This window comes from Cotesia typhae, unplaced genomic scaffold (genome assembly GCF_013202065.1).
Source record: "Cotesia typhae breed Kobodo isofemale line unplaced genomic scaffold, CoteBio_Ctyphae contig_33, whole genome shotgun sequence".
Taxonomy (NCBI): Eukaryota; Metazoa; Arthropoda; class Insecta; order Hymenoptera; family Braconidae; genus Cotesia; species Cotesia typhae.
This window is the reverse complement of record NW_027423741.1, coordinates 2,966,901-2,991,625: the sequence shown is the minus strand read 5'-3', so window position 1 is coordinate 2,991,625 and position 24,725 is coordinate 2,966,901. Positions and strand designations below refer to the sequence as shown.

Sequence of the window (24,725 nt, the reverse complement as noted above, 5' to 3'; positions counted from 1 at the left end):
TTTACGACAATTTATTTTACGTCAAGTTATTTATTTCATTACTGAACGTATTAATTTAATTTATACAGTTTCTTATCTACAATAAATTTTTTACATAAGAAAATTTAATATTTTTTGTTTCAGACTGGGAGTAACTATCGAATATCAGAAACTTCCCCCCACACCGAGTACAAACTTAGGTAAGCTATTCTATAATTACCAATAATTTGAAACCTTTTAAAAATTCATAACAAAATACGGCATTCAAGTGATTTTATTAATTAAAATGTCTGAAGTGGAAATAAATTGATTGATAAATAATAATTAATTGCCTCGAATATAGAACCCAGTAGTTTACTAACAGGAACTAGGTCACTGATTTCTTGATCGAAGTTGCTAAACAATGAAGTTATAATTAAATTTGAATAATTCCTGGTAATTTTTAGGGATTAATATAAACAGTATTTCGTGGTGAATATTCAATGAAAATTAATACAGATTTGACCAGCTGCCAAGTCATATGCTCGAGATGTTTTTGATGGTATATACTGAATTTGATGATAAATAATATACGGTGGTAGTTAGTTGAGTTTTTGGAATTGATGTAATTAATTGCGTGATATTTTAAATACAATGGTGAATAGTTTTTGGAGTAATAACTCTGTTAAATAATTATTAGGCATTTAAAAAGGTTTCGTGTCTATAGGAAATATAATTACACTGAACGAAGAACTTGCGCGAAACGATTATCTCAAACGCCACCTGTTATTCCCAGGTACCAGTCACGATTACATCGATATTGCTTTCATTTGTAATATTTATTCGACATCAATTTATTTAACTTTGTTATTCAATTTTTAAAGTACTAAATAACAAAAATTGTTATTATTTTTTATTTTTTTCTTCAATGAGAATAATTAATTAATTTACTCCGGAGAGTTTTTGTTTTAAATTAGCAATGCAATAATAATAAAATTATTCTCACAGTAAATTATCACTTCTCAATTTTTTTACAGTGTAACTTATTATTAATTTTAACAATAACCATTAAAATTTTAATTTATCTAGTTCAATCAATCATCCACATTAACTCCAAAAACTTAATACCCAAATTGAACTGAAAAATTCCAAAAATTAGCACCACTGTTATTGTAATCATTTGATTTGTGACTATTATTGATGACCCAAGTAATTGACACGTGAGTAGACCGTTTAATGCTTCTGCGTTTCAGAATCAATCATTTAAACTTGTTTACAGTCGGCAGCTTTCCAGATTTTCCATTAATATTTTCGGTGGCTTCGCTCCAAGCCAAGCCAAGCCGTGTTGACTTATTGCACCATTTAGCTTATTTATACTAACATATGAATCATGAGTGATAAATAATTAATCATGAATTACGATCTTCACATTTATACACTCGAATTGATACTGTCAATAATAAAGAAATTGGTCCTTAAACCAATAACATACTCGCTGGTTAATTTTTAGTGACGTGTCTACTAATGGTTCAATTAGCGATGTCGCTTTACGACCGTGCAACTTTCTCACTGTGCTAAATTAATTACGTACGATTATATGCCCGCTTATGTCGCTGGAACACGCGTAGTAGACTTTAGTTAGTGTAGTATAAACTGTAGTTGACTACTCCCTCTCGCTTACTGCATTAACGCCGTGAATTGCTAGTTGCCATTCAGAAATCTGCCACACAAATGGCTCTGTGGTTGAATATTTCTCCGATGTTTTTATTTAGGGCTCTAATTACCTTCGGTCACGCAAACACACGATTTAAATTTATTTTTAACATAAATAAGCTGTGTTTTGACATTCTTGATCAAAAAACTTTCTTTCTTCGATCATTAAGTGACCTTCAGTCGATAAAATCAAACTCTTTCAAGAGAAATAATTGCCTTAAGCGAGATCAATTTAATTTGGAATTTGATTCAACGGAAACTCGGAACGAAGGCAAACAAATTGAAGGAGAAATACGAGCGACACGTATGAGAAAATAAATCGGTGGGTTGGGCGTTAGAATCGTGAATGAAAAGTTTCTCAGTGTCGAATTAAAATGAATGAGTTACGTGGATACCGGTGCTGCGAGTAACGTGAGATTTGTTACACACCAGAGTGTTCAAACTCTAACTCGCATAGATTTTTTCCGACTGAAGCTCGCGGCTTTCGTGTTATGGTTATCTATTGCATTTTTTAGTAGTTGGATTCACAGCTCCGCACTTTTTTGAACAACTATCATAACTTCCTACTTTAGGTCTTTATTCAAAATAAGAATTTTTTTTTTTTAATTTGAATAAATTATTAAAAATTTAATTAATTGCAAAAAATTTTAGTCCATAAATTAATCAAAACTAATTTCAATCACCGCGCTAAAATATCCTATTAAAATCTTCAATTAATTTCGAGCTTCATTGTTTTTTATGGACTCATTCGCCACAACCGGTAACAATGCTAATGAAGTAATTTACACGTGATAATTAGCGAAGTTAATAAATATAAATAAAAATAACTGAATGAAAACTGAATTAATTAATTTGAATAAATAATTAGATATTCTTATTTGTCTGGCGATAGCTTTTCAAATTTTCAAAACAAAAAATAAAAAAAAAACCTTTGAAATTATCGGTGAGTATTATACCGGATAAAAGCTTTGGAATCGGGATGAGCTGCCAGGCTGTCACCATTCTGCAAGTACAAAATCCGTTAAAACTCGATTGAAAGAAAATACTTTAACGTTATTTCAGGCATATGGCTGGCAGTATTAGTTTACCGAAAAAAGTAAAAAGGCTAAAAATTATACGGCAAACAGCGAAAGCATTTATCTAGCTTCGTTATCAGCATTTAAATCGTCCGGCACCGTATAGAAAAAAGCTCTGCCTGTCTCACCCTCTTTCTCCCCTTCCTCCCCTGGGAAGCTCTTCATTTACTGTATTTCAGTTTATAAAAAAATAAGTTCAACTTTATGGAAATAAGTAAAGAGTTGATAGAAAGGGTTTTTCAACTGCAGGTTTATACCTTTTTATTTTCTTCAACACGACCGCGACTCCATGGCTCGTTGACTAAATAAACGGAACTGTATCTCTGACCTCTATTATTACAGCGCTGAATTTCAGATTTAAAAATAAATGGATCAATGTTTTCGTTGAATATTTTTTCCTTTTATTTTTCTATTCATCTTTCTATTTTTTTTTTTTTTTTTTTTTTAGTTCTAGCAAAAAATATTATACTTGCGACCGTCAAATTTATTGATCTATTTTTTTTAGAACGTTAAATGTTAAATATCAAGTGAATGCACACATGTGAATTATTATTTATTTTTATTCCTCTTCAGATATTAGTTTTAAGTAAATATTTTATCATTGGAATTCATTTCAATTGAACATATTTTTATCAAAGGAAATAAATTATTAAATCTTACAGAGGAAACAAATTAAAGAGGGAAATCTTTTTAGATTCAAAATTAGTCATTTTTTATGTCGTTTATGGATAATAAAAGAATTACATCGTTTTAAATTTTGAACTTTAAGTATTTTCTTTTGATAATAATGTAGAGATAATCAAAACAAAATTTCTACAATTTTTTTTTTGCATAATTTTTAAAAAACAAAATTATTTTTTGGACTACTCTGGTGCGAGACCCAAAAGTGTTACAATTGTCACTATTTCTATTTCAAGTGTGATAATCCCCCAGTCTTGCAACATGTCCCCACAATCAGCATCGTTACTTGGCATAAAATATGGATTATTCTAGTTATTTGCATTCGAAAAATATGCCGAAAACTTTTGAACGTAAAATAAATCGAATGTTATTTCGCGAGGCTCACTGAATTGCAATGTCCTCGGGGAAAATACTCGAGGATATTCAGCGCTACAGTACTCACATTTTTATTTCTAGTTTATTCATATGCTCGTAAAAAAATACTTAATAAAAAAATAAACTAAATATCATCAATTATTTGATAAATCGAATAAAATGAAATCGAAATAAAACGAAATTGCTCGCTAGAATGGAATGGATTTTCCACACGAAAAAAAAACAAAAAAAAAAAAATATGACATAAAAACAAGAGTACATACATATCACCAGATTATCGTCGATAATATTAACCGCTAAGTAGATTATCATATTAATAATTACATATTTAAAATAACGCCTCCAGCATCTGGTACAAACAATTTTAAAAAGCGGGATTTAAATTTCAAAATCCTATAAAATAATCACGGATAAATGGACGTACTTCTGTTTCGACGGGAAAAGTGTTAACGTGTGAAACTATAGAGAAGGGGAAAAGGAGGGAAGTGGGTAGGGTAGGTGAGAGAAGGAGGAATTTATATCTGCTCGTATCGATACAATACTCACCGAACAAAACTCACGTAAATAATCGTTATTACGTGTGACGGGGATCGAGGATGACCGAGGATGACGAGATTGCATTACCACCTCGTTGGTGTCCACCACAACGTCATGTTTTCCGTTCGTTTCAGCTATACCTGTTGTATAGTGTGTGTTATACGTTGTATGTCGAATAACGATGCCCGTTCCATTAAACGCCAACTATATTAATTCAATTTCATGTTTTCCCTTTCGGGCTGCCGTTCACCCGACCATTTTACACCCTCAGAATTTATTTTTTACAAATGTTCAATCGATTGTATTACTTTGTGGCCACGATAAGTTTATTAAACATTTAAATGTTTTCTGAAAGCTGAATAAGACAAATCTCGGTGGAAGTAAAAAAATTAATTGATATTAATGCGTTAGGCGAGATTTTTTCCTAAGATTTTTCCACGATTGAAAGATTCTTGAGTGATCAAGACTGTTGATTTTTCAATTTTCTTTCATATGATTCATGAAGTTTATTACAAAAAATAAAACGTCGGAATTATCATAGGTATTGAGGAATAGTAGAAGTCATAAACTATTTTTTATTGGTAAATAATAAAGGTAGAAGAAAACGAGAAGCGGGAATGTTACGTGAATAAAAAGGTGAAATAAAAGGGCTATGATGAAATGAGAGCAGTGTGAAATGGAGGAGAAAAGTGGAAAAAAAAATATTACGGAAAAAAGGCACCGTGGGTCTTTTTTTATTTTCCGAGACAAGCAAAAGGAGGGCAGAAGAAAAGTTAAGGCAGAGCGGAGCAGAAATAGGTGGAATGAAATAGGGGAAAAATATTGCCGATGAGGAGTAGTAGCACAGCGGAGGAAGAAGAGCAATAGCGGTTGCGAATAGAGATGACTCCTCTGGGACTTATGATTGGTTCATTCGATTTGCATCGGAATTGTAATCACGCGACACATGGTCCCGGCAGTTTTATTCCAAACCACTCGTGACCCAACTACTCCCCTATCTTTACCCGGCTTTATTTATATTTTTATTCTTGCGGGAAAATGAGCGAATAAAAATTCACAAATACTCGTCCTGGTGTCTATACCACTGTTTATATATTTAAATAATAAACTGACTCCCTTATTCACTTCCCTTTCCCTTTTGTATGATTTTATTCTGTTTACTACGTTGAAAAAAAATTCACTAACATCAAGAAAAATATTGTATATAAAATTTTATTCTCCCTTTAAAGTGTTCAGTTCGAATAAATTCATAAAAAACGAACGAACCAAAGTTTTATTATCTTGAATTAAGACTAGTAATTTTTTAATAAACAAAATTAAAGATAAAAAAAATATTTCTTTCGGATTAAATTAATTTTACTTCTTTTTTTTTCTCCGATATGAGCCATTTGATTTCCGTAAAAAAACTATGATAATATATAATTGTCAAAGTCACCGAATCAGACAATATAATTTGTCATTGACAGTTTAACCGACGGGTGTTATTTTACAGTGAAAATAATAAATGTTTGAGGTTACAAGAAAAACGACATAAAGTAAGTCCAGGTATGGCAGGAGTGTCACGCGTTAACATCCTATTTTGCAGAGACGTTTATCTTAAACATTCACACCCTTGTCTCTTATCCGAACCCACTTACAATGATTGGTCGCGACACTCTGACACAGACTTTACTCTCTATCCACTTGAATTTTTCTCACTGAGTTATAAAATATAAATAAAAAATTTGCATTATCTCAGGTCCTCTATTTCAATAATTATAATTTTGCAAAAAAATAATAATCTGTCGTATGTACTCATTGTGACAAGATAAATGGATGGTTTGATCGGTACGGCTCGCTTTTGCTAAATGCGCCTCAATTCTTTTAGTGAGTTATTTTTTTAATAAACTCAACAGTGGGTAGTAGGCAGTAGATGGGTTCACAACCTCCAGAATGCTAAAAAAATAATAAATTTTCTCGGGCAAAATATTTTAAGCTTTTTTTTCCAGGTCACTTACGTGACTACGGCCCTTATTTTTTTAACAGCATGCTAACAACTTTATCCTTGCGTAAAATATTTATTTTTATGGCGTATGCAACCAAAAGCTTGGGAAACACTAAACCTAAATCCACCGACGGATTAATAAAATTATTCGTTTTTGATAAATATTTTTTATTTACTCACTTTTCGTTGAATTATTTTTGTAAGAGTTTATTTTATTTTATTTTATTGTTTACATTTTTTAAAATAATTCATAATTTTGACTTTTTATTGATTTAATTTTTATTATAGAAAATAATAAATGCTTAAAACATTTCAATTATTCGTGATCTAATCATTTAAAAAATGTCAGTAAATTTATTTAGAAAGGTGAAATATAATTAAATCACTAAGTAAAAATTACAGAAATCAGTTTTTATTCACAATTCATAAAATAAACTGTCATCTGACATTTCTGATGAGAATAAACTGACAAAAATCTCTCAAAGATCAAAGTTTAATATGATTTTCAAATAACATCAAAAAATGTCAGTCCAAATTAAGTTTATTGAAATTCCACAAAAGATAAAGTTAATACTAAAATAAAACTCGAATTTATTTAATTGTTATCCAGTGAAATCTGTAAGTAAATTTAATTGCAAGAGATGGATAAAAGCAAAAAGTTATATATACAGATAAAATATTATAAGGGTGATGGTGATGAATTTTATTACAGTTCTATTGTGAATTTAAGTTCTCGCAACGTAAATCATTTCAATGGAATTTATAGAACGTGGATAAAAGTTATAGAAAAGCGAGAAACATCGGTCCAAGTCTGACCAACGTTTATTCGGATTCTCAAAAGTTTTAACGGAAGCCGCTTAGAAACCACCCAGTCAGCTAACGCAGAAACTTCTCAAACTATTTCTCCGATTTTTATGTTTTATTTTTTATTTTTTATCGTACTTATAACTCCTAAATGCTAAAATGGGCTCTGCCTTAACTTTTAAACTTGCAGATAAATATTATGTTTTGTATTACAAATATATACATATATATCTGTTTTGTGAATAAAAATATAAATTTTAAACACAATTTCAGAGTGCATAAATACAAAAAAAAATTTGCTACACGCGAATGCTGCATAAAGTAGTTGTTGATGTTTCTATCCAATTTTTTTTTTATACCTAACTAAATCTTTGACAAGGTTAAATCACGCAACCGAAATAGAGACAATGGTGAACTGAAAAGTACCTCATAAATAACTGAAAATAATGTGAGTACTAAAAATTCACTAGCCGCCAAAAATAGAATCTATTCGTATCACTACAAACTCAATTGTTATTTTCGGATATAATAAATTCATACTTTGCGTATTTTATTTTATTAATATATTACGCTGTAGAGCTTTTTTTGTAACATAATTAGTCAATTTATTTAAGAAATTTTTTTTTAATACTCTATAAAAATTTGTAACCGGGGGTGGTTTAGCCCAGGTCCAGTTAGCTACCCCTTTCCTCTTTAGAAAGGGCGCCACTGGGATTTTAGACACGGTGTCCCAGAAACCGGAGGAGCATGAGAGAGAAAAGACAGGGTCGTGAGAAGTCCGAGAAAGGCTGTAAATAAAACTGAAAAAATTTATTTATAAAAATTATACTGATTTATTAACCAACTCCACAAACTTAACAATCTCCTTAAAACTAACTTAATTGTGAGAACCTCTCACCTACGTTGGCCCTTGCCAATTTTTCCTATAACTAATTAACCAATTTATTCAACCTCGTCACTCCGACGGAATATCTCAATATCTTAATTTCCTCGTCAACCTGACGGAATACCATAAAATACCAACTAATTACCTCGTCAACCTGACGGAATACCAATTAACATAATTTACCTCGTCAACCTGACGGAATACCAGTTAAAACCTATTCCCGACTGCGCCCCCGACTCGGGCGTCTACGCAGCGGTTTCCTAACTTAATCCGTTGTACCCCCGACTCGGGCGTCTATACAACGTTTCTAAATACTCACTAAATTCCATACAAAAATCGTCCACCGGACGCTAACTTAATACACACTTTCTCTAATTACTCAAATTTCTTCGAATTACTAATTATCTAAATTCCTTGAATTTTACGCTTAACATTTCTTTAATACCAATTACCAAATTCACTAATTTAATTCATTACCAAATTTTATCAATCAAAATTATTCAATTAAAGTCATTAACTATTTTCTCAATAAACTAATTTACTAGATTTACTAAATTAATTAAATTCAGCCCAACGGCCTAGGTGACCTTGACTATCTAAATTACACAAATGCTTCTACTATTTCAACTTAATCAAATAATTTTAACTAAATAATTTCCCATAACTAAAAGGCTTGTAACAAACTAATTAATTGACATTTATGAATAATTTACTTATAAAAGAATCTACTAAATTAAAAGTGACATCTGAGACAATAGCGATCATTAATTGACAAATTTTATTACAGTTAATTCGGCCTCTCAATTTTCAAATTCAAGCTTGGCCTGAAATAATTGTAATAATAATACCTGACTTAACTTTTACAACTCTCCAAACGTTAAATGAAGTCCCGGTGGAAACGGGCGAAATCAGCGGCTGGTTGGTCTCTCTCTCTCGTCTCCAATAAACTTTCCGGCTCCAAGTAATGGGTTCCCAATTCCGGATCGTAGATTGACTTCCTTCTTGATGGTCCTGAATCTCGATGACAGAATTTGATACACAGCACTACACTGACTCACTGTTGTGCCAAAAGCCTGGCTCAAAAGGTGTTACTTGTTCCAAGGGCTGGCTCAAAAAAGCGTTACTCGTTCCAGGGCCTGGCTCAAAAAGCCTTGATGTTTCTTTTGTCGGATCTTTTATAACCCTTGACTCCGAGTTCTCGAACTTTCCTATTGTCAACCCCGCTTCGTTTTTTGGGGACAGCAGTGGGGACTTTCGATTTGCACGCCCGGTGACAAGTCTGAACTACTTGTCAAAATCGAACGGTAAGGGAAAACCCTCATTTATCGTGGCGTCAATAAAGTGGTCGATAATGACCATGGGAAGTTCAGTTTTCCCTGTCATAAATTGAATTAATTAAATTAAAAAAATTAATAATTGGGCAATAATTAACAATAATTTTTCTAGTCTCATAAAATTTTTAATTAAAAAAATTCTTAAATTTTTATTCAGAAAAATAAAATTCTTAAAATCTTACGCTATCAAAAGTGTACGCTGTATCTTACAACTATAAAGCGGTACAGCTTAGTTTATAGTGTAACGTAAATAAAAATGCTTTTGAGTATGTAGTATGAACGCTATCATCTTTCAAATAATACAAAGCAAACCCTCGAGCCGGGCGAGATGGAGCCAGCGGACTTTAAATAAATGTATAACACCTCTTTGCCCTCTATTTCGCCTTTGTCAGCGTTTTACCCGGCATCAGGGGCTAGAGCCCAGAGCCGCTTCCACTGCACGTGTGTACATTTACGGTATACTATTGCCACAAAGATACAACGCACTTTACTGCTTGACAAGTGCAGGAGGTCATACCGACATCTAAAGATAACCCGCAAGCTCATTTCTCTCTTAAACATAAAATACCAGGCACCTTTCACCCCGACTCCATGATCCTTCAACTAAATTGTTGCTTATTGTCTGAGTAAAAGGCTGCATACCATCAAATAAATATGGTTCTTACTGTCTAATAATACCTATTGTTCTTTATCTTCATTACAGTAGCTCTAGAAGGTGTTATAATAATATCTTTGGTTGCTTAATCAGTTGAAACATTATTTTGCTAATTAAATGCTTCAAAATTATTTTCAAAAGAAAAATTTGATCAACATTTTTTTTCTAAGAAAAATCGTTTTTAACAAATTCCTCTGTCCCATAATTCTTAACCTTTCTTCTTTCCTCCAGCTAAGCCCAAGCCGTAGATATCAATTAAACCTGTGAAGTATTTAGTTGATTAGTATTCGAGTAGCGCTCACAGCATTTGGCTATTTTTCCCAAATATAAATTGTCATAAATTATAGTAACGATAAAATGGGAAAAAGTAAACTAACCCGGCTCGTTAACTCTAATAATTTGCGAGACTGGTTAAGTAATTAGTGAACCTTAAAGCCTCTTTGGAGGCCAGCGAAAACTAGTGGTAAAAAAATTCCAAACATATATCTATATATCGTGGCTCTTAACTACGGGAACTCATTTTCCAAGTATTATAGGTCAGAAAAAAGTTTCATGAGAAATCTCGACAGGTAAGAGCATGAGCTATGAAATGGATGTCATCAACCGGATGTTGATGAGCTCCGGAATTCTCTAAACGATGATAAAATTGCACTCGAGAAAGTCCGAAGTTAAATAAAGTGAAAGGAGAAAATCAAGTTCCAAGGAAGACAAAGACTGGAATAGAATAGCAAAAAGTTTTTAAGAAACTCCTAGATCATACATGGCCAAAAAAGACTTTGCCGGTGCTAGTGGCAAACTAGATTCCACGGGGGAGGTGGCACACGAGATGTGTCGCGGAGGAAAAAGTTTTGAGCTGAGTAGCAGACATGAGAGGAGATGAAAATTCGAGGAAGAGAGGAGTGAATATAGGGAGTAAGAATAATAGTAAGAGTAAAAGAGTACAAGCTTATCTCATCACCGGGCTCTCAGTATCCGTCGCACGTGGTGCCACGTATCTCGGCGCTTGTTCTCAGAATCCTCCACCCTCCTTCTTCTCTTCGGCAAATAGATATATAGACGCATGAGTTGGAGTATATATATATATATATATATATATATATATATATATATAAAGAGTTTTATAGTTTACTACCAGGAGTGCTATTACCAGTACTGTGGCACTAGTTTACTAGATACTCGTACAGCTATTAACATTTTTACGAGATCACGTAACACGGGCAGCTCGACACCTTACGATTTGTCGACAAAAATACAATGGATTACTTTCGAAACACCTCTAAGACTGCTGAGTTGATTATTTATCACATAATGCACTGATAAATTATTTTACTTCTTACCCTTATCCTTATCTTCGCTGTCTTATGGCCCACGTTCGTGGTTTATTGGAACGGTCACATTAATGAAGGGGTTCTTCACTGCTCTAACCCTCTGGTTTTTGGTTATTTTAATGATTATAAAATAACAATTAGTTGTATTAAATTCTATGTGAATGAAAATTTATAGAGTTATTAAAAATTCCTATTTAAAAAAAAATTTCTGAAAGTAAAAATAATGGAATTTTTTTTTATAAATATTTCAAACTTTATACTAAAAAAATTAATTTAATTTCACCTGAAAATATTCAATTTAAATTCTATCATTTTTATATGAATTGATTTACAATTTTTAATTATGTGCGTCTCTAAAATTAGATTAAAATTGAAAGTTAATAAAAAAAAATTAATCAGAACTTAATTTTAAAAAATTTGAATTTTTTTAATGAATTTATATTAATAAAATTTCCATAGTAATTGTTTGATTTAAAATAAAAAATTAAATAACTTTGTAGTTTTATGTCAAAAAAATTGATTTTGATTTCTGAAAGGCATTATACATTGCACATTATCATAAAATAATAATACAAATCTAACCCCGTGGAATAGAGTTGAGAAAGTAGGTTGAATATATGTTTTTCACAAAATATATTTCATTAAATATGTCGTATCTGCGGAGAGTGTGATTTATCCGAGGTTAAGTTTTACAGTTGGATATTTCAAAGTTATTTTACTTAAAAAGTTGTCAAGTTATGTTATGTATAAAGAATAGTTGAATGTGGTAAGGGGGCGGCGTAACATGTACATACTTGGTTTTGTGGCATCCCGCACCCTATCAGCATAGCTCACGAGTTTAACTTTATCTCTTTGCCCGTTGGCCCGCCGACGTCATCTCACGCTCCAGTCTCTGTGCAAACACACATCCATACACATCTATACGCTTCTACACTCCCACACAGATACACACTCGTACATATATATTCACGTTCACATTCACATACAAACGTGTAGACCACCCGCGGGAATAAGAAATGCGATACGTACTGACTGGCTCCCGCCACCTCTGGTCTCGTTGTTCTCCAGAGATTCTCAAAGTTTTACCACGGCCTGTGACTGTCTGTGAGCTAGAATACTTTTACAGAATCTATAAGTAAGTCCTAAAATATTGCTGAGAAAAATTATTTTTTTTTTGTCAATCCTTTATTGAATTTTCAAACGATTGAATGATATTGTCGTCGAGATTATAAAATACCAGTAGAAAAATTTTCTGATGTCACAAATGACCAAAATATGAACATACGAGCGAGTTTTGAAATTTTTATTTAATAAGCTTATAATTTATTTATTTATTTATTTATGAATAACTTGACTAATTAAATCATTAAAAATATATATAAAATAATGAATGAAAATGTTTTCTATGAAAACAAACGTAATCGTCGAATGTGATTAAATTCGATTGGATGTTTGTTGACGATCCCTCAAGTAGTTTCTTGGCTCAGTAGTGGAGCGTGGAACAATGATAATAGAATTGAACGCTGCAAAATGACGGGGTGAGGTTGTGCATCTGAGATAGAAACTGAGACTGAGCGAAGCCAGAATGGAGGGAAGAAAGGGATCGAGGACTGTATATGCCGTAGGAGACGAGATAAAGTACAGAGACAACAGGATGGCGTCAGTGACAAACAAAGTTTGGTTCAGTACTATACGGTTAAGACTGAACTGCGTCCGGAGTTAACCCGTCATGTCGGTTTTACCTTCCTAACACTATCGTCTTCCTCTTTCCGCCTTCCGCCATCCACCCCCCACGTTCTGTCTTCATCTTTGTACTTAACTCCCTCTCTCTTGCTCCTTGGTGCACCATGTAGAATGTACACCTTGAACATCCTCTTCCTTTAACCCTGTAACCACATTCAACACCAACTACGTGCCGTCAACCACGCTAACCTATTAACTTATTACTTTACGCTAACTCAGGACTTTGAGCTGAGGTGCTCTAACAGGTTCATTGTCATTTACACTGTCTTGTGTGGAAAGTAGAGGACAGAGGCCCGGAGTATGTTATGACAGATTACCATTTTAAACAGTTTGTATTACTAAACTTGAAAGTTAAAATAATTAGTTAATTTTACGAAAAAAAAAAATTTTTTTAATATTTCATTTACAAAATATTTTTTTTTTCAACAAAGATTTAAAAATAAATGTTATAAAATTTTAACAAAATTACTTTTGGGCTGATCTTAATATAGCAAACATAATATTTCTCCTATAAATATCAGAGATATATATTTAATTGTTTAAATTAGTAATTACTTATTTAGATCACGACGTCTCATTTTATTAAGCCCGACTTACTTCAACACACTCTACATCATCTACAAAACATAATTGTTAATTCCCCTAAATAAGTAATCTCATCACGTCCTGAGAAATACGAGAACCTTTTTTTCGCTAGAAATAATATAAATTCTGTGTTACAACCACGCACTCGTGCAAAATCTTATCAGGGAAAACGTAGAAACGTGCTTTTCCTTCTCCTGTTTCTCATCGCCGCAATATAACCTTCCCTTAGACCAACCTGTATTACACAAATTCTTCCCCCAAATTAATATATCTACCGCGCAAATTATTACTAGGAATTACCCTCATTATTGTCACTTTAAAATTTCCTCAAACGGACTATCCATTTCACTGTTCGAAATCGTAAATAAGTAGTAAAGTCAGACTGTTACAATTGAGTATTCAACTAATTTTTCGTAATTTTAATATTTAAGAAAAATTGAATCAATACTAAAAAATATTAAAAAAAGTCAATCATTATAAAATTAGTACTTGAAAATTTGTTAAATGTAAATTCAATACAAAATAATTTATAAAATATTCTGTATCAGAGTCTTGAGGTAACCAAAAAAAAGTGCACGTATTTATTTAATAAAAATACTGTAAGCCCTGGGGTCAAGTGCCTTCCAGTAACTGGTAGCTGGTTGGCTTGGACAGCCTTCACAGAAACACTAAAGAATTTCTTTATACTTTATATTTTGTGTATCCTTTCTTTCAATCTTTTATACATTATCTCTTTTGTATTTTTTCCGCGGCCGTGTATAAGCAGCGTCCAGAACTAGACCTCAGTTATCTAAGAATAAATTGAATTCTTTATCGATTAAAACTCACGAGGTAGAAAATACTTAAACATTGTACCTAGTACAGTGAATAATTTATTTTATTTTATTCACTAATTCGAGAGGGTTAAATTAGCGTTGCCCGAGAACGAGAAAAAATGTCATCAGGCAAAGTAATAAACAAAAAAACTAAAACATATAATAGAGAAAGAGGAAGAACAAAGGTTGTTATTCTAAAGCCGGTGCCCATTAACGTTGTAAAAGGTTAACAAATTTTTATGTATACGCAATGCTGCCTAATTACTAGCTACCGTGCTACTCAGGTCCACCAGACAACAGAATAAAATCGCGGTAAAATGGAAAATAAAACAGGATGGTAAAAAATAGAATAGAGTAGAGCTAAGCAAAATAAAAAATTAAAAAAAATAGAAATAAAAATAACGAAAAAAAGGAAATAATAAGAATAACAAAGAACTAAAACGAAAAGGTCAAAAGAGTAAAGTACACTGGCAATGCGTCGTTGTCGTAGTGGTAGTAATGGTGATGTGGGTAATTGAAAGACGGATGGGGGATGATAGAGGAGAGCCCTGGAAAAAAATATTCTCTTGGTAATACTATATTCAAAATAATCCTCAACTGTTATTATTTTATTGTTTGCTATCACGTTTCATAATATCGTGATTCTTGAATTTAATATTCTTGGTGTCGAGCTCGATTTGTTATTTTTATTAATGGTTGGATTTATGAAAAAAAAGTCATATAAAATAAAAAAATGTTGACTGTTGAATGGAATAGAATTAAAATAAATGTGAATAAATCCTCAGTATTGTTTAAAATGTATTCATTTTGAATTATATTGTTTTATTATTATTGTTATTATTATTATTATTATTATTATTATTTTCGAAGCTTATTAAAAATTGGAAAAGACTTACGACTTACAAAATTTTTGTAAATAAATGATACAAATACTCTTTTAATGACAACAAAATGCGAAAACCATTTACGTAAATTTGCATTGTTACGCAAAAGAAAGTAAGAAAGATAAATAGGAGAAAAGATAACAATGAAAAAGTTTTTCATATTATGTACAAAAATATATAGTATAGTATGAAAAGATAACTGTAAAGTATCGAGAAAAATATTAAACCAAAAATTGTAAAATATATGCGGAGGTTTAACTTTGCATTATAGTTATATTCTCTCGAAACTGGTATGCTAACTGATACGACGTTTCAATCTTCGACACCTCACCTCTGCTCTAGCTCTGTCTAGGGCTTGCAAGCTGCGACGACGAGCAACTAATATTCCAGGAGAAACTTTTCAGCAAGCAAAGTATCGGCATTAACAATAAGAACTCTATGCACGGAGAAGGAAATTTTTAAGAACAGAGAAGGAGAGAAAAGTTTAGAAGTTAAGGTTAAATTACCTCTCAAGTTTAAGATCGATCGATATACTATCGAAATCTTAAACTCCTTCAATTTTAATTCTATTATGCAACTTTTCATTGAGAAGTTATTTTTTTATTTTACGATCAAGAGAGAGAGGAATTATTGCGCATTAAAATTAGATGCTCTTGATGGTCACTTTCAAGTAGTACGAAATTTCATATCTCAGACATGAAATTAACGGCAAATACTTGTACACTGAAAAATCAATTAAAAATCATCTACTTTGAAATTTTTTTACAGTGTATAAATAATTTATTAGATCAACTGTGCAAATTATATTTCGAAAAAAAAAAAAGAAAGTAAATATATTAGTATATCGATAACCGATAATTTTCACTCGGTAAAAGGAATCCAAAGAAGAAAAAGAGGGAGCGGAAGAAGAGGGACGAATCTCGAGACGTGCCATCGGCGACTATGAGGGAATATCACTAGAATTTATCCATTCCATTTAGCAAGAGATATGCCCGCGAACGGCACCACTGGCTCCTGAAAGAGGTGTATTGAAAATCAGGCGAGCAAAAAACGGCTGAGAGAAGAAAGTAAAGAGAAGATAGCAAAAAGTAAAAGGCAGACAAGTTTTATCCCTACAATAGCTTGCCACCGGAGAAGGAAAAGTTCCGCAAATATTAAACGAGCCGAGTATTTGACCGAAAGTTATATCCTATCTGTTTATTGAACAAGTTATTTAACAGCAAGAGTCGCGAAACTGTTTCTGTTTCTGAATATTCTTCAACTTTTCTATTCTTTTTCATTCTTCTTTCATCTTGGCCTCAACTTTACCGAATATTTTATTTCAAACTTTCAATCTATTGTCACTACTTTCATTGTGGTTCTGTATCAAAAAACTTCTACAACTAATTGATCAATTTTGGATCATATCCGTATAATTTTAACCTTAATTTAATAATAAGGCTTACTAAATACTCTTGAAAAAATATTGTCATAGATATTGAAAAATTCTTTCATCAGCGGATGTCTTCAATAAAATTAAAATTTTTAAAAAAGTAGAGCAAGATAAATAATAATTACCAACTTTATCCAGAACATCAGAATGTTATCAACTTAATTGGCATCGCTGTGGCTAAAATGATCGATCACTCACTCCACAATAATAAATCATGCAGAAAACAAAACCCGTGATCGACACGAAAGAAAGATCGAGTTATAAAAAAGTGAAAGTTTAAATAAAACAAGCATCAGGCAGTTTGAACGATGCAACGTCATAGCCGGGAGAGAGATCGGTGGTATCCCGGCTCCATTTGTTTGTTTGAGCTAGAAACTCTGATGGGTAATTCGATAATATGAGCTGAAGCCACACAGAGATGGTTACAGTTTGACTTTGGCTCACTCTTCCACCCTTACGCCATCCCAGAGATCCCAGGTTTCTACAACTCCTGACTACAACGCTAAATAGAGTTCACCAGACTACACTGCAATTCCTCTTTCTCTCTCTCTTCGCTCATGTCCATGTTCAACACAACATCGAGCCATTTGATATTTGGCGTACAGTTAAAGTTCGCCCTTCATGTTTCCACCAGCACAACACAGGCTGTTTATGTGTTCATAGATTTGTGCTTCTATTTGTTATCGTATCTCCAAATCCGTATTCATCCTATTTGCCTCTTAAGGTACAACGATGCTCTCGAGCTCCAGTTCCACAGCGATGATGTTTATGTAACTACCTACAGGTGTTTTCGTACCAAGAATTCCCATGTGTACCTATCCGTGTAAGCGGTTATCCGTCTGTGCATTTGCTACACAGTTACACTTTTATCTTACTACTCTCTATCAACACTCATTTTTTTTATATTTGTTTGTTTATCAGGAATATCTATCTACTCATTTATTTATCTTTTCCACTCACGCGGCTGCTTAATATTTGTCTTATACTTTATAGACGGTTTACGTCACGTTTGTAAATTTACACTGTTCATATTCCCCCAACGCAAACGTGATCACATGTGGTGATTTATTTTTTCGTTTTGTAAAATTCAAAACGTTGAATTTTTAAAGCCGTATGTTGGGAAATTAAAATAAAATTTTTTTTATATCCATCTTTTTAGTTTTAAGAATTTGTTTTTCCTAAAGTCAATTTGATTCAAGAGAAAAATCTTGAACCAAGAAAATCATTTTGAAGAAATGAATTTTCTAGAGTTAAGTTAAATAAAAAGTTTTTGTAGATTTTACCTTAACCTTAAAAAGGCAAGAGAAAATAACAAAATAGCGATAACTAGAAATTAGTTTTACTATAGTTTATCAGAGTCTTGTTGAGTTCCGCCGTTGCCAGTCAGGGATGAATTTCGAATTCTCTCGTGTTGTACTCGGGTGATGTGTAAAGTGCGACCCAAAGACAGAAACAAAGGCAAAGACAAAGACAAAGGTGTGCAATACAGAGCTGTAGATATATATATATATATATATATATATATATATATATATATATATATATATATATATATATATATTAGTAGATGTAGATGTAGATACAGAAGAGAAAAGGTCATTGAGCTGTGTGTGGATGTAGCATTCGGAGTTGGCGGACAGGCAGGCCCTGGCCAAGCCGCAACTCAGTGTGGAATCACATTACCGTCACCCCATGCTGCGTTAGCCAACCGAAGACTACGTGCATTGTACATTGGCTATGGTGCTCCTCACTCCTCACTTCCATCTCGAGCAGTCCAGTGGGTTGTCGAGCGAACGAATAATCCGTTTATTCCAACTTCGAAACGAGCTCGCACACCCCAGGCTAAAGTGAGCGAGCGAGCGACCGACCGAATGATAACCAGAGACACCAGTAGCGGAAGGGTTTTCCACCCCAGCCACCCTCGCCACCCCTAGAACTGTTTCAGAACGCATTCGTTGAACCTCGAATCTCCTACTGGATATACAGATATACGGGGATGATTCTAGATGAGATTCTACCCTTGTCAAACTATCTTTCCTCGCCATCTTCCTGTTCATTTCGGTCCTCTGCACTCACAATGTTACTCTAGATTTAATTATTGTTGCATCATTTTATTTAGCGCTGAATTAACTCAAGGGCTTTTCTTTTCTTGGCTGCTGCTTGCAGTTATTTTTCTGGGGACAGAATTTTCTGATGTGAATCCTTGAAAATTTGAGGCTTTAATATTGAGCACTTTTCAGAGCGTAGAAAGATTTTTCAGTCGAAATTTTTATATAAAATTCTTTTTTTTTTTTTAAGAAACGAATCTATAACGAATTAACCACAATTTAATTATTCCTAAGCCAATAAAAATTGCTTTACTTATAAAAATAAATTTACAATAATTAAATTAGCAATGAACTTTAAATAATAAATGTAATTAGCCAATTTTCTGGATAAATAAAGATATCAAAAGTAATTCCAAACGTTACTCGATTATTTGCATCAGCAAAATATCAGCTCCAATAAAATATTAATATTTTAAAAGCTTTATCGACCAAAACGTCATTATCCACTAAAATACAACGTAATTATAACTTTAAAATACACTGTATCATTACCGTCACTTAATCACAAATTAATAATTAATAACAACCCAACTTTTATCATTATCGATACAAACGATTAACTATTCATGAAAATGACTAAAAAATGTTGCGCTCGTGAGATGATTTACTTTGGAATGAAATTTACAGGAGTGTCTTACGACATTGACCCGGTGAATCAATAACGAAGTGAGGTCTAGAGTCTACACCCAAACAACCACTCTAGAACGACACAAACTTTGGATATCTCGGTATTAAATAAATCGTTTAACGTGGCAACCAGGGGGTTGAATTTAATTCCCCCATGAAACCCGTGGGTTTGAAAACTGTTGGGTCGAGTCTACACCTGATTTCCGTCTCTCTCCGAGATAAATCTTTCTGTCGATAGCTCACTACTGTTTGGATTAGAGCCGACATTCCCACGTTCCCCTTTGCTTAACTTAAGGGTCGCCCAGCTACTTCGACACCAACACCTACATCGAGTTCTAACATTAGTTCGATCCACCAACAGTTGCTTCGTACGAAAAAAGACGGGGTCGTAAATTCTCCTCGCCCGTCTCGTTACACATTCAAACCCCCTAACTCAATCGACCTCTTAACCTTTGCAGAGTGACCTCTTACACGTTGGTATTCTTTTTTCATCCTTTCTATTTTTTTCTACTCAGAGGAATAAATTATTTATAGTCATACCTGATCTTATATGGTCATACATATATATTTATATGATCATATGTTGTCAAATATTACTAGAATTCATGTATGATCATCCGTAGCTATGCATCACTAATTCTTCAGGGTCGATAATTTCTGTCTTTATAGAATTATCCATTTTCATGCAACACAAATACATATAAATACATGACGTCTCTTTTCACTTATCCACGAGTAACGCGAACCTTTTATTCCTCAGTACTGTCACAAATCCGGCAATCTGAACTCACATTATTATTATCCGATGACGATGATGATTATTGTTGTGATGATGACCCGCTTTCTATTCTCAGCCGCTTCCATTCTCTTAAGACTCTCCGAGCCGAAATAAACCCAAGCAGAAACAAGTAAAGTGGAAAATAGAAAAGTCAATCTACCCGAAACAGTTTTATCGAGAAGAGTGATACCACTCTGATACTATCATTTACTTCTATTTGCACTGCGCTCACTACAATAACAATTACTCTTGTCTATGTCGAATCAGTTAAGTTTTACATTAATTACTTCAGTATCGATATTAATTATCTTCGTTTTCCAATTTGTGATAGTGATTGTAGTTATTAATTACAAAGTTATATTTATTTATAAACAATCGACAGTGTTGAATTGAAATTTAATTGAATATTAATTAACATCCTGCGATTATGACTTCTGTGAGTTATATTTCAATTATTGATACCAATTTCTCAGTGACAATTAACAAAGTGACTATTAAATTTTTTTAATTTCAAACAAAAGTTTTCTAACAGTTCTAAATTAATATAATTATAGTGATAGTAATTAAATGCTGTATTGAAATTTCAGATTTTTTATTATTATTATATAATATCAGTGTGTTTATGTAATGAAATATTGTGACAGAAAACTCGATAATTTCGTTTAAATGATTTATTTCGCGTCCGAGATAATGTTTCAATTGAAATATCAAACGCGAGTGCTATTTTTAAAAATTTTTTTTTATGAATCTTTATTAACATCGTATTGTTTTACTGTGTAAGTAATTCTGTAGAACAAAGAACATGTGAAAATTGAAAAAAGACCGAGGAGGCGGACACGTAGCTTTTGTTTCAATGTGATAAAATCCAAGAGCTGTATGCTAGAGCAGAGAGGTGAAATATTAAATTCTACGGTGGCATGGAAAATAATAATAAAGGAAACTAAAAGACAGAAGTTAATGTTAGGGATCTAATGGCTTCAAATAAACCGAAAGGGTCATTCTGACCAGGTAATCGTCTTGGTAATCTTTTATCTCGATCTCCGATAATGCGATTGCTAGGAGGGTCATTGTAAATTTATACATCGATTATAATTATTGGAGAAATAAATTCGATAAATCAAAACTTTTTTATTAAAATTTGAATTAAATTTTTTAAATACAGAATTTTTAAACTCTGATAAATTTTTTTATAGCTGAAACGAGTTTTATTAATTAAATTACTAACAAATAATTCGAACAATTTATCTCAAATTTAAGTTTTTGAATTTTAATTTCTAATTTAATATATTTTATTTACAATCCTTGAAAAATCAAAAATAATATCCAAAATTTTAATGGAATTTTTTATACAAGAGAATTAATTTAAATAATTTTAGTAAATTTAAATTCACCAAACTTTGTTAATTTTTGTTTTGAATGAATAATTTACTGATTTTAACAAGCTACAATTACAATTAGTGGAACTAATAAATAATAAATGACAAATGACAAATAAAATAATTTAACAGGCAGTGTTAATAAAAAAACAGGGTCACACATTACATTAATGCAGATAAATTTAATGTTGATTAGCTATTGTGCCCATGATTTACTCGATTTGCAGAAAATTAATAATTCATATATTACGACATGTTGGAACATCAGACAGGGGAAACTGTACAGTGGACAATGTACATGATATTTCAATAAATAGACATGCATAATAAAAATTTAATGTTAAAGTTAAATTAATATTAATATTAATATATTTTCCATCTCATTTAAAAAAAGTAGATCGATAATGAATGAATTATTTTATTAGAGAAGCAGAGACATTTTTCACATCTGCACTCGACTGGTTGCTCGGAGCAGTCTCTTGGTAAATTTTCTCGACTACGTAATTTTAATACTAAAACCAGTGGGTCCGCCTGCGGGCGCTACTTATGATTCTGGTGAATTATCGATAATTGTTCAACTGCAGATAGAGAATATCAGGTTACTGCCCGCTGTACGAGAATTCATTATTTTCAGAAATACCGAGAAAAATGATACCCCGCGAATTTATTTATCCGCACAAAATCATCCCTATCAATTTACATACTCTTATAAATTTAATAACCGAGAATATCTCTTATGTAATCCGATAAGAATAATGTTATAACTCATAGCTTTATAACGATCACAAAATTGAGCCATACAATACTGCTTTATTAAATAGTAATCCGGGAAGGAAACAAAAAAATTTTTTTCTGAATAACGGATAAAAGACCCTACCTCATAAAGTTGTTAACGAGGTTATGGTTAATGGACTTATCAAAAGTAAATTATTTTAAAGTTGGTTAATGGAAAAAAAAAAAAAGAATAATAATATTTTATTAAAAATGAATATAAAAATGTCGAGTTGTCTGTTTTAATTTGATTTTAAAGTCACCTTCAACTTGTTAAATGGCAATGACTAACTAATGAAAATGAAATAATAATAAATCGAAAGCACATGTTGACCCAAATGCTATAATTGAACAAACAAATAGTCTGGGTATTTCCTTATTAATAAACAATCTATTACGATTTGAAAAATTTATGAACTCAAAGCCACGTGTGGTGCGTTTATCTGTGCCAAAATGAAATAATTAATGGTCTCGCGTGGTGTAATGTACTCTTTGCAGTGTATACCATTTGCCACTTTATATACCCACAGTATCAACCGACACGATACACACATAAACAAATAATAATTTCGATGACACAATCGTACTATTCACATTTCCGTTTTCATCAATCCACCATCAACCATCCACAACCATTGTTACGCTCCTCTATACTCCCCCATTTCAGTCCACTGCCAATTAACTCACCCGCAACATTATTATATATGCATCACAATAAAACTAAAAATCAAAAAGCAGAACATCCTTTCAAAAAAAAATTTTTTTTCTACATAAAAAAAATTTATCCGAACAAAAACCATACAATTAATTAACTACCTACTGCACTCATAAAAATAATTTAATTAAAGTAACAAAAAACGGAATTTATTTAACGAAAATATATTTGAGTTACAAATGGATTTATTTATGTTAATAAATTGATTAACTATTTTTATAAAGTGTTTTATATTCTCTTACTAAAAAAAAATTTTTTTAAAACGAAGTTAACTGAAGTCAAATTTAACTAGATCGGTTAAATTCAATACAATATCAATATATTGTTTGACTGAAGTAAGAAATCGAGATCAAATATAACGGATGGTATTTGATCATCTGATTGAATCACACAGCCAATAACAGCGAAGCTTTATACCCATTTGATGTATTCTCTCGGGAAATATCCAACCCTACTGTCATATGAAAAACTAGAGCCGTATAATAACAATAACGTCGTTATAGGTTACCGTAAATCTCCTGATAAATAAAGAACTTACTTGACATCACGTTATTACCCACATAAATATTACTATTCAGGTCTAGTCAGGATTTAAATAAGCCACGTATCTATTTATTAATACCACCCGGAGAAATAGGAGAAATAATAGTAAGAGAATAATTAATTGAAAAGGGTTCTCTTCCAGTAATAGTTTGCTCGTATAATTGCCGCACAATTAACATTGTTCATTGTGGCTATTCCCGTTGGTGAGCATACTGGAATCGTTTCAAATATGACGAATGACTCCATTAATGACGATTCCAGTTAAATTATGTTTGGCTTACGACCCCTGCTTCCCTCGGCACACCTACCTCAACCACCACTCCCACACCCCAATAGTCCTCTTTGTCCCCCTCCCCCCACTTCATCTCTTTCTATGTACACATTTAGGTGTATCCCATATCTACCCCGCACCTCTTCCTATCGCGAGCCTACTATACACTATTAACGCTCCACTATGTTCCGTGTTATATATTCTACGGTCTATGTTCTATCTAACCAATCCCTACCGAAGAACCGCAGAGTTGCGGTGTACACCTAACCAACCGATAAGCTCTGTGCGGCGACTACAACTGACCCCGTGGAAAATAATTAACCCCAACGTCCCGGTACTGTTCGACCTTTTAAGATATTCCTACGATTCCATTTGCTAATCGGATCCATCTGCTGCTTAATATAGACATCTAGTTTCTAGGTTTTCTATGAGCTATGGAGAAAGCTTTTTTAATTTTTTATTTATACAATTAATAAAGCTATAAGCTTAAAAAAGTAGAGAAATTTAATAAGAAAAAATTATAAAGAACTTCTATTGTTCTAAAATTTCATTTTACACAAAATTATTGGATACAGAATTTGTGTGAATTTAAAAAAAATACATCTGATAGTACAACTACCTAAAATACAGTTATTCAATTCACTCGTTCCATATTTAATAGCAGCATCAAACTTCCGAATCTCTTCATCCAAAGATTCGAAAAAGCATCAACAGAGAACAAAAAATAAAAAGGTTTCTTATCTTGC

At 32.3% G+C, this 24,725-nt stretch overlaps 1 protein-coding gene across 4 annotated transcripts in view; it reads left to right on the top strand.

Moving 5' to 3' along the window:
* Nucleotides 1–24,725, top strand: part of Scgdelta (sarcoglycan delta) — a 122,129-nt gene that overhangs the window by 81,173 nt on the left and 16,231 nt on the right. For 3 of the 4 annotated variants that reach the window (XM_074241203.1, XM_074241202.1, XM_074241204.1), the window contains one exon: nucleotides 124–179. In XM_074241203.1, the coding sequence (XP_074097304.1) occupies nucleotides 124–179 (56 nt within the window). Of the gene's footprint in view, nucleotides 1–123; nucleotides 180–20,846; nucleotides 21,312–24,725 lie in introns of those variants that run through there. The other variant, XM_074241205.1, reaches the window with a different exon arrangement.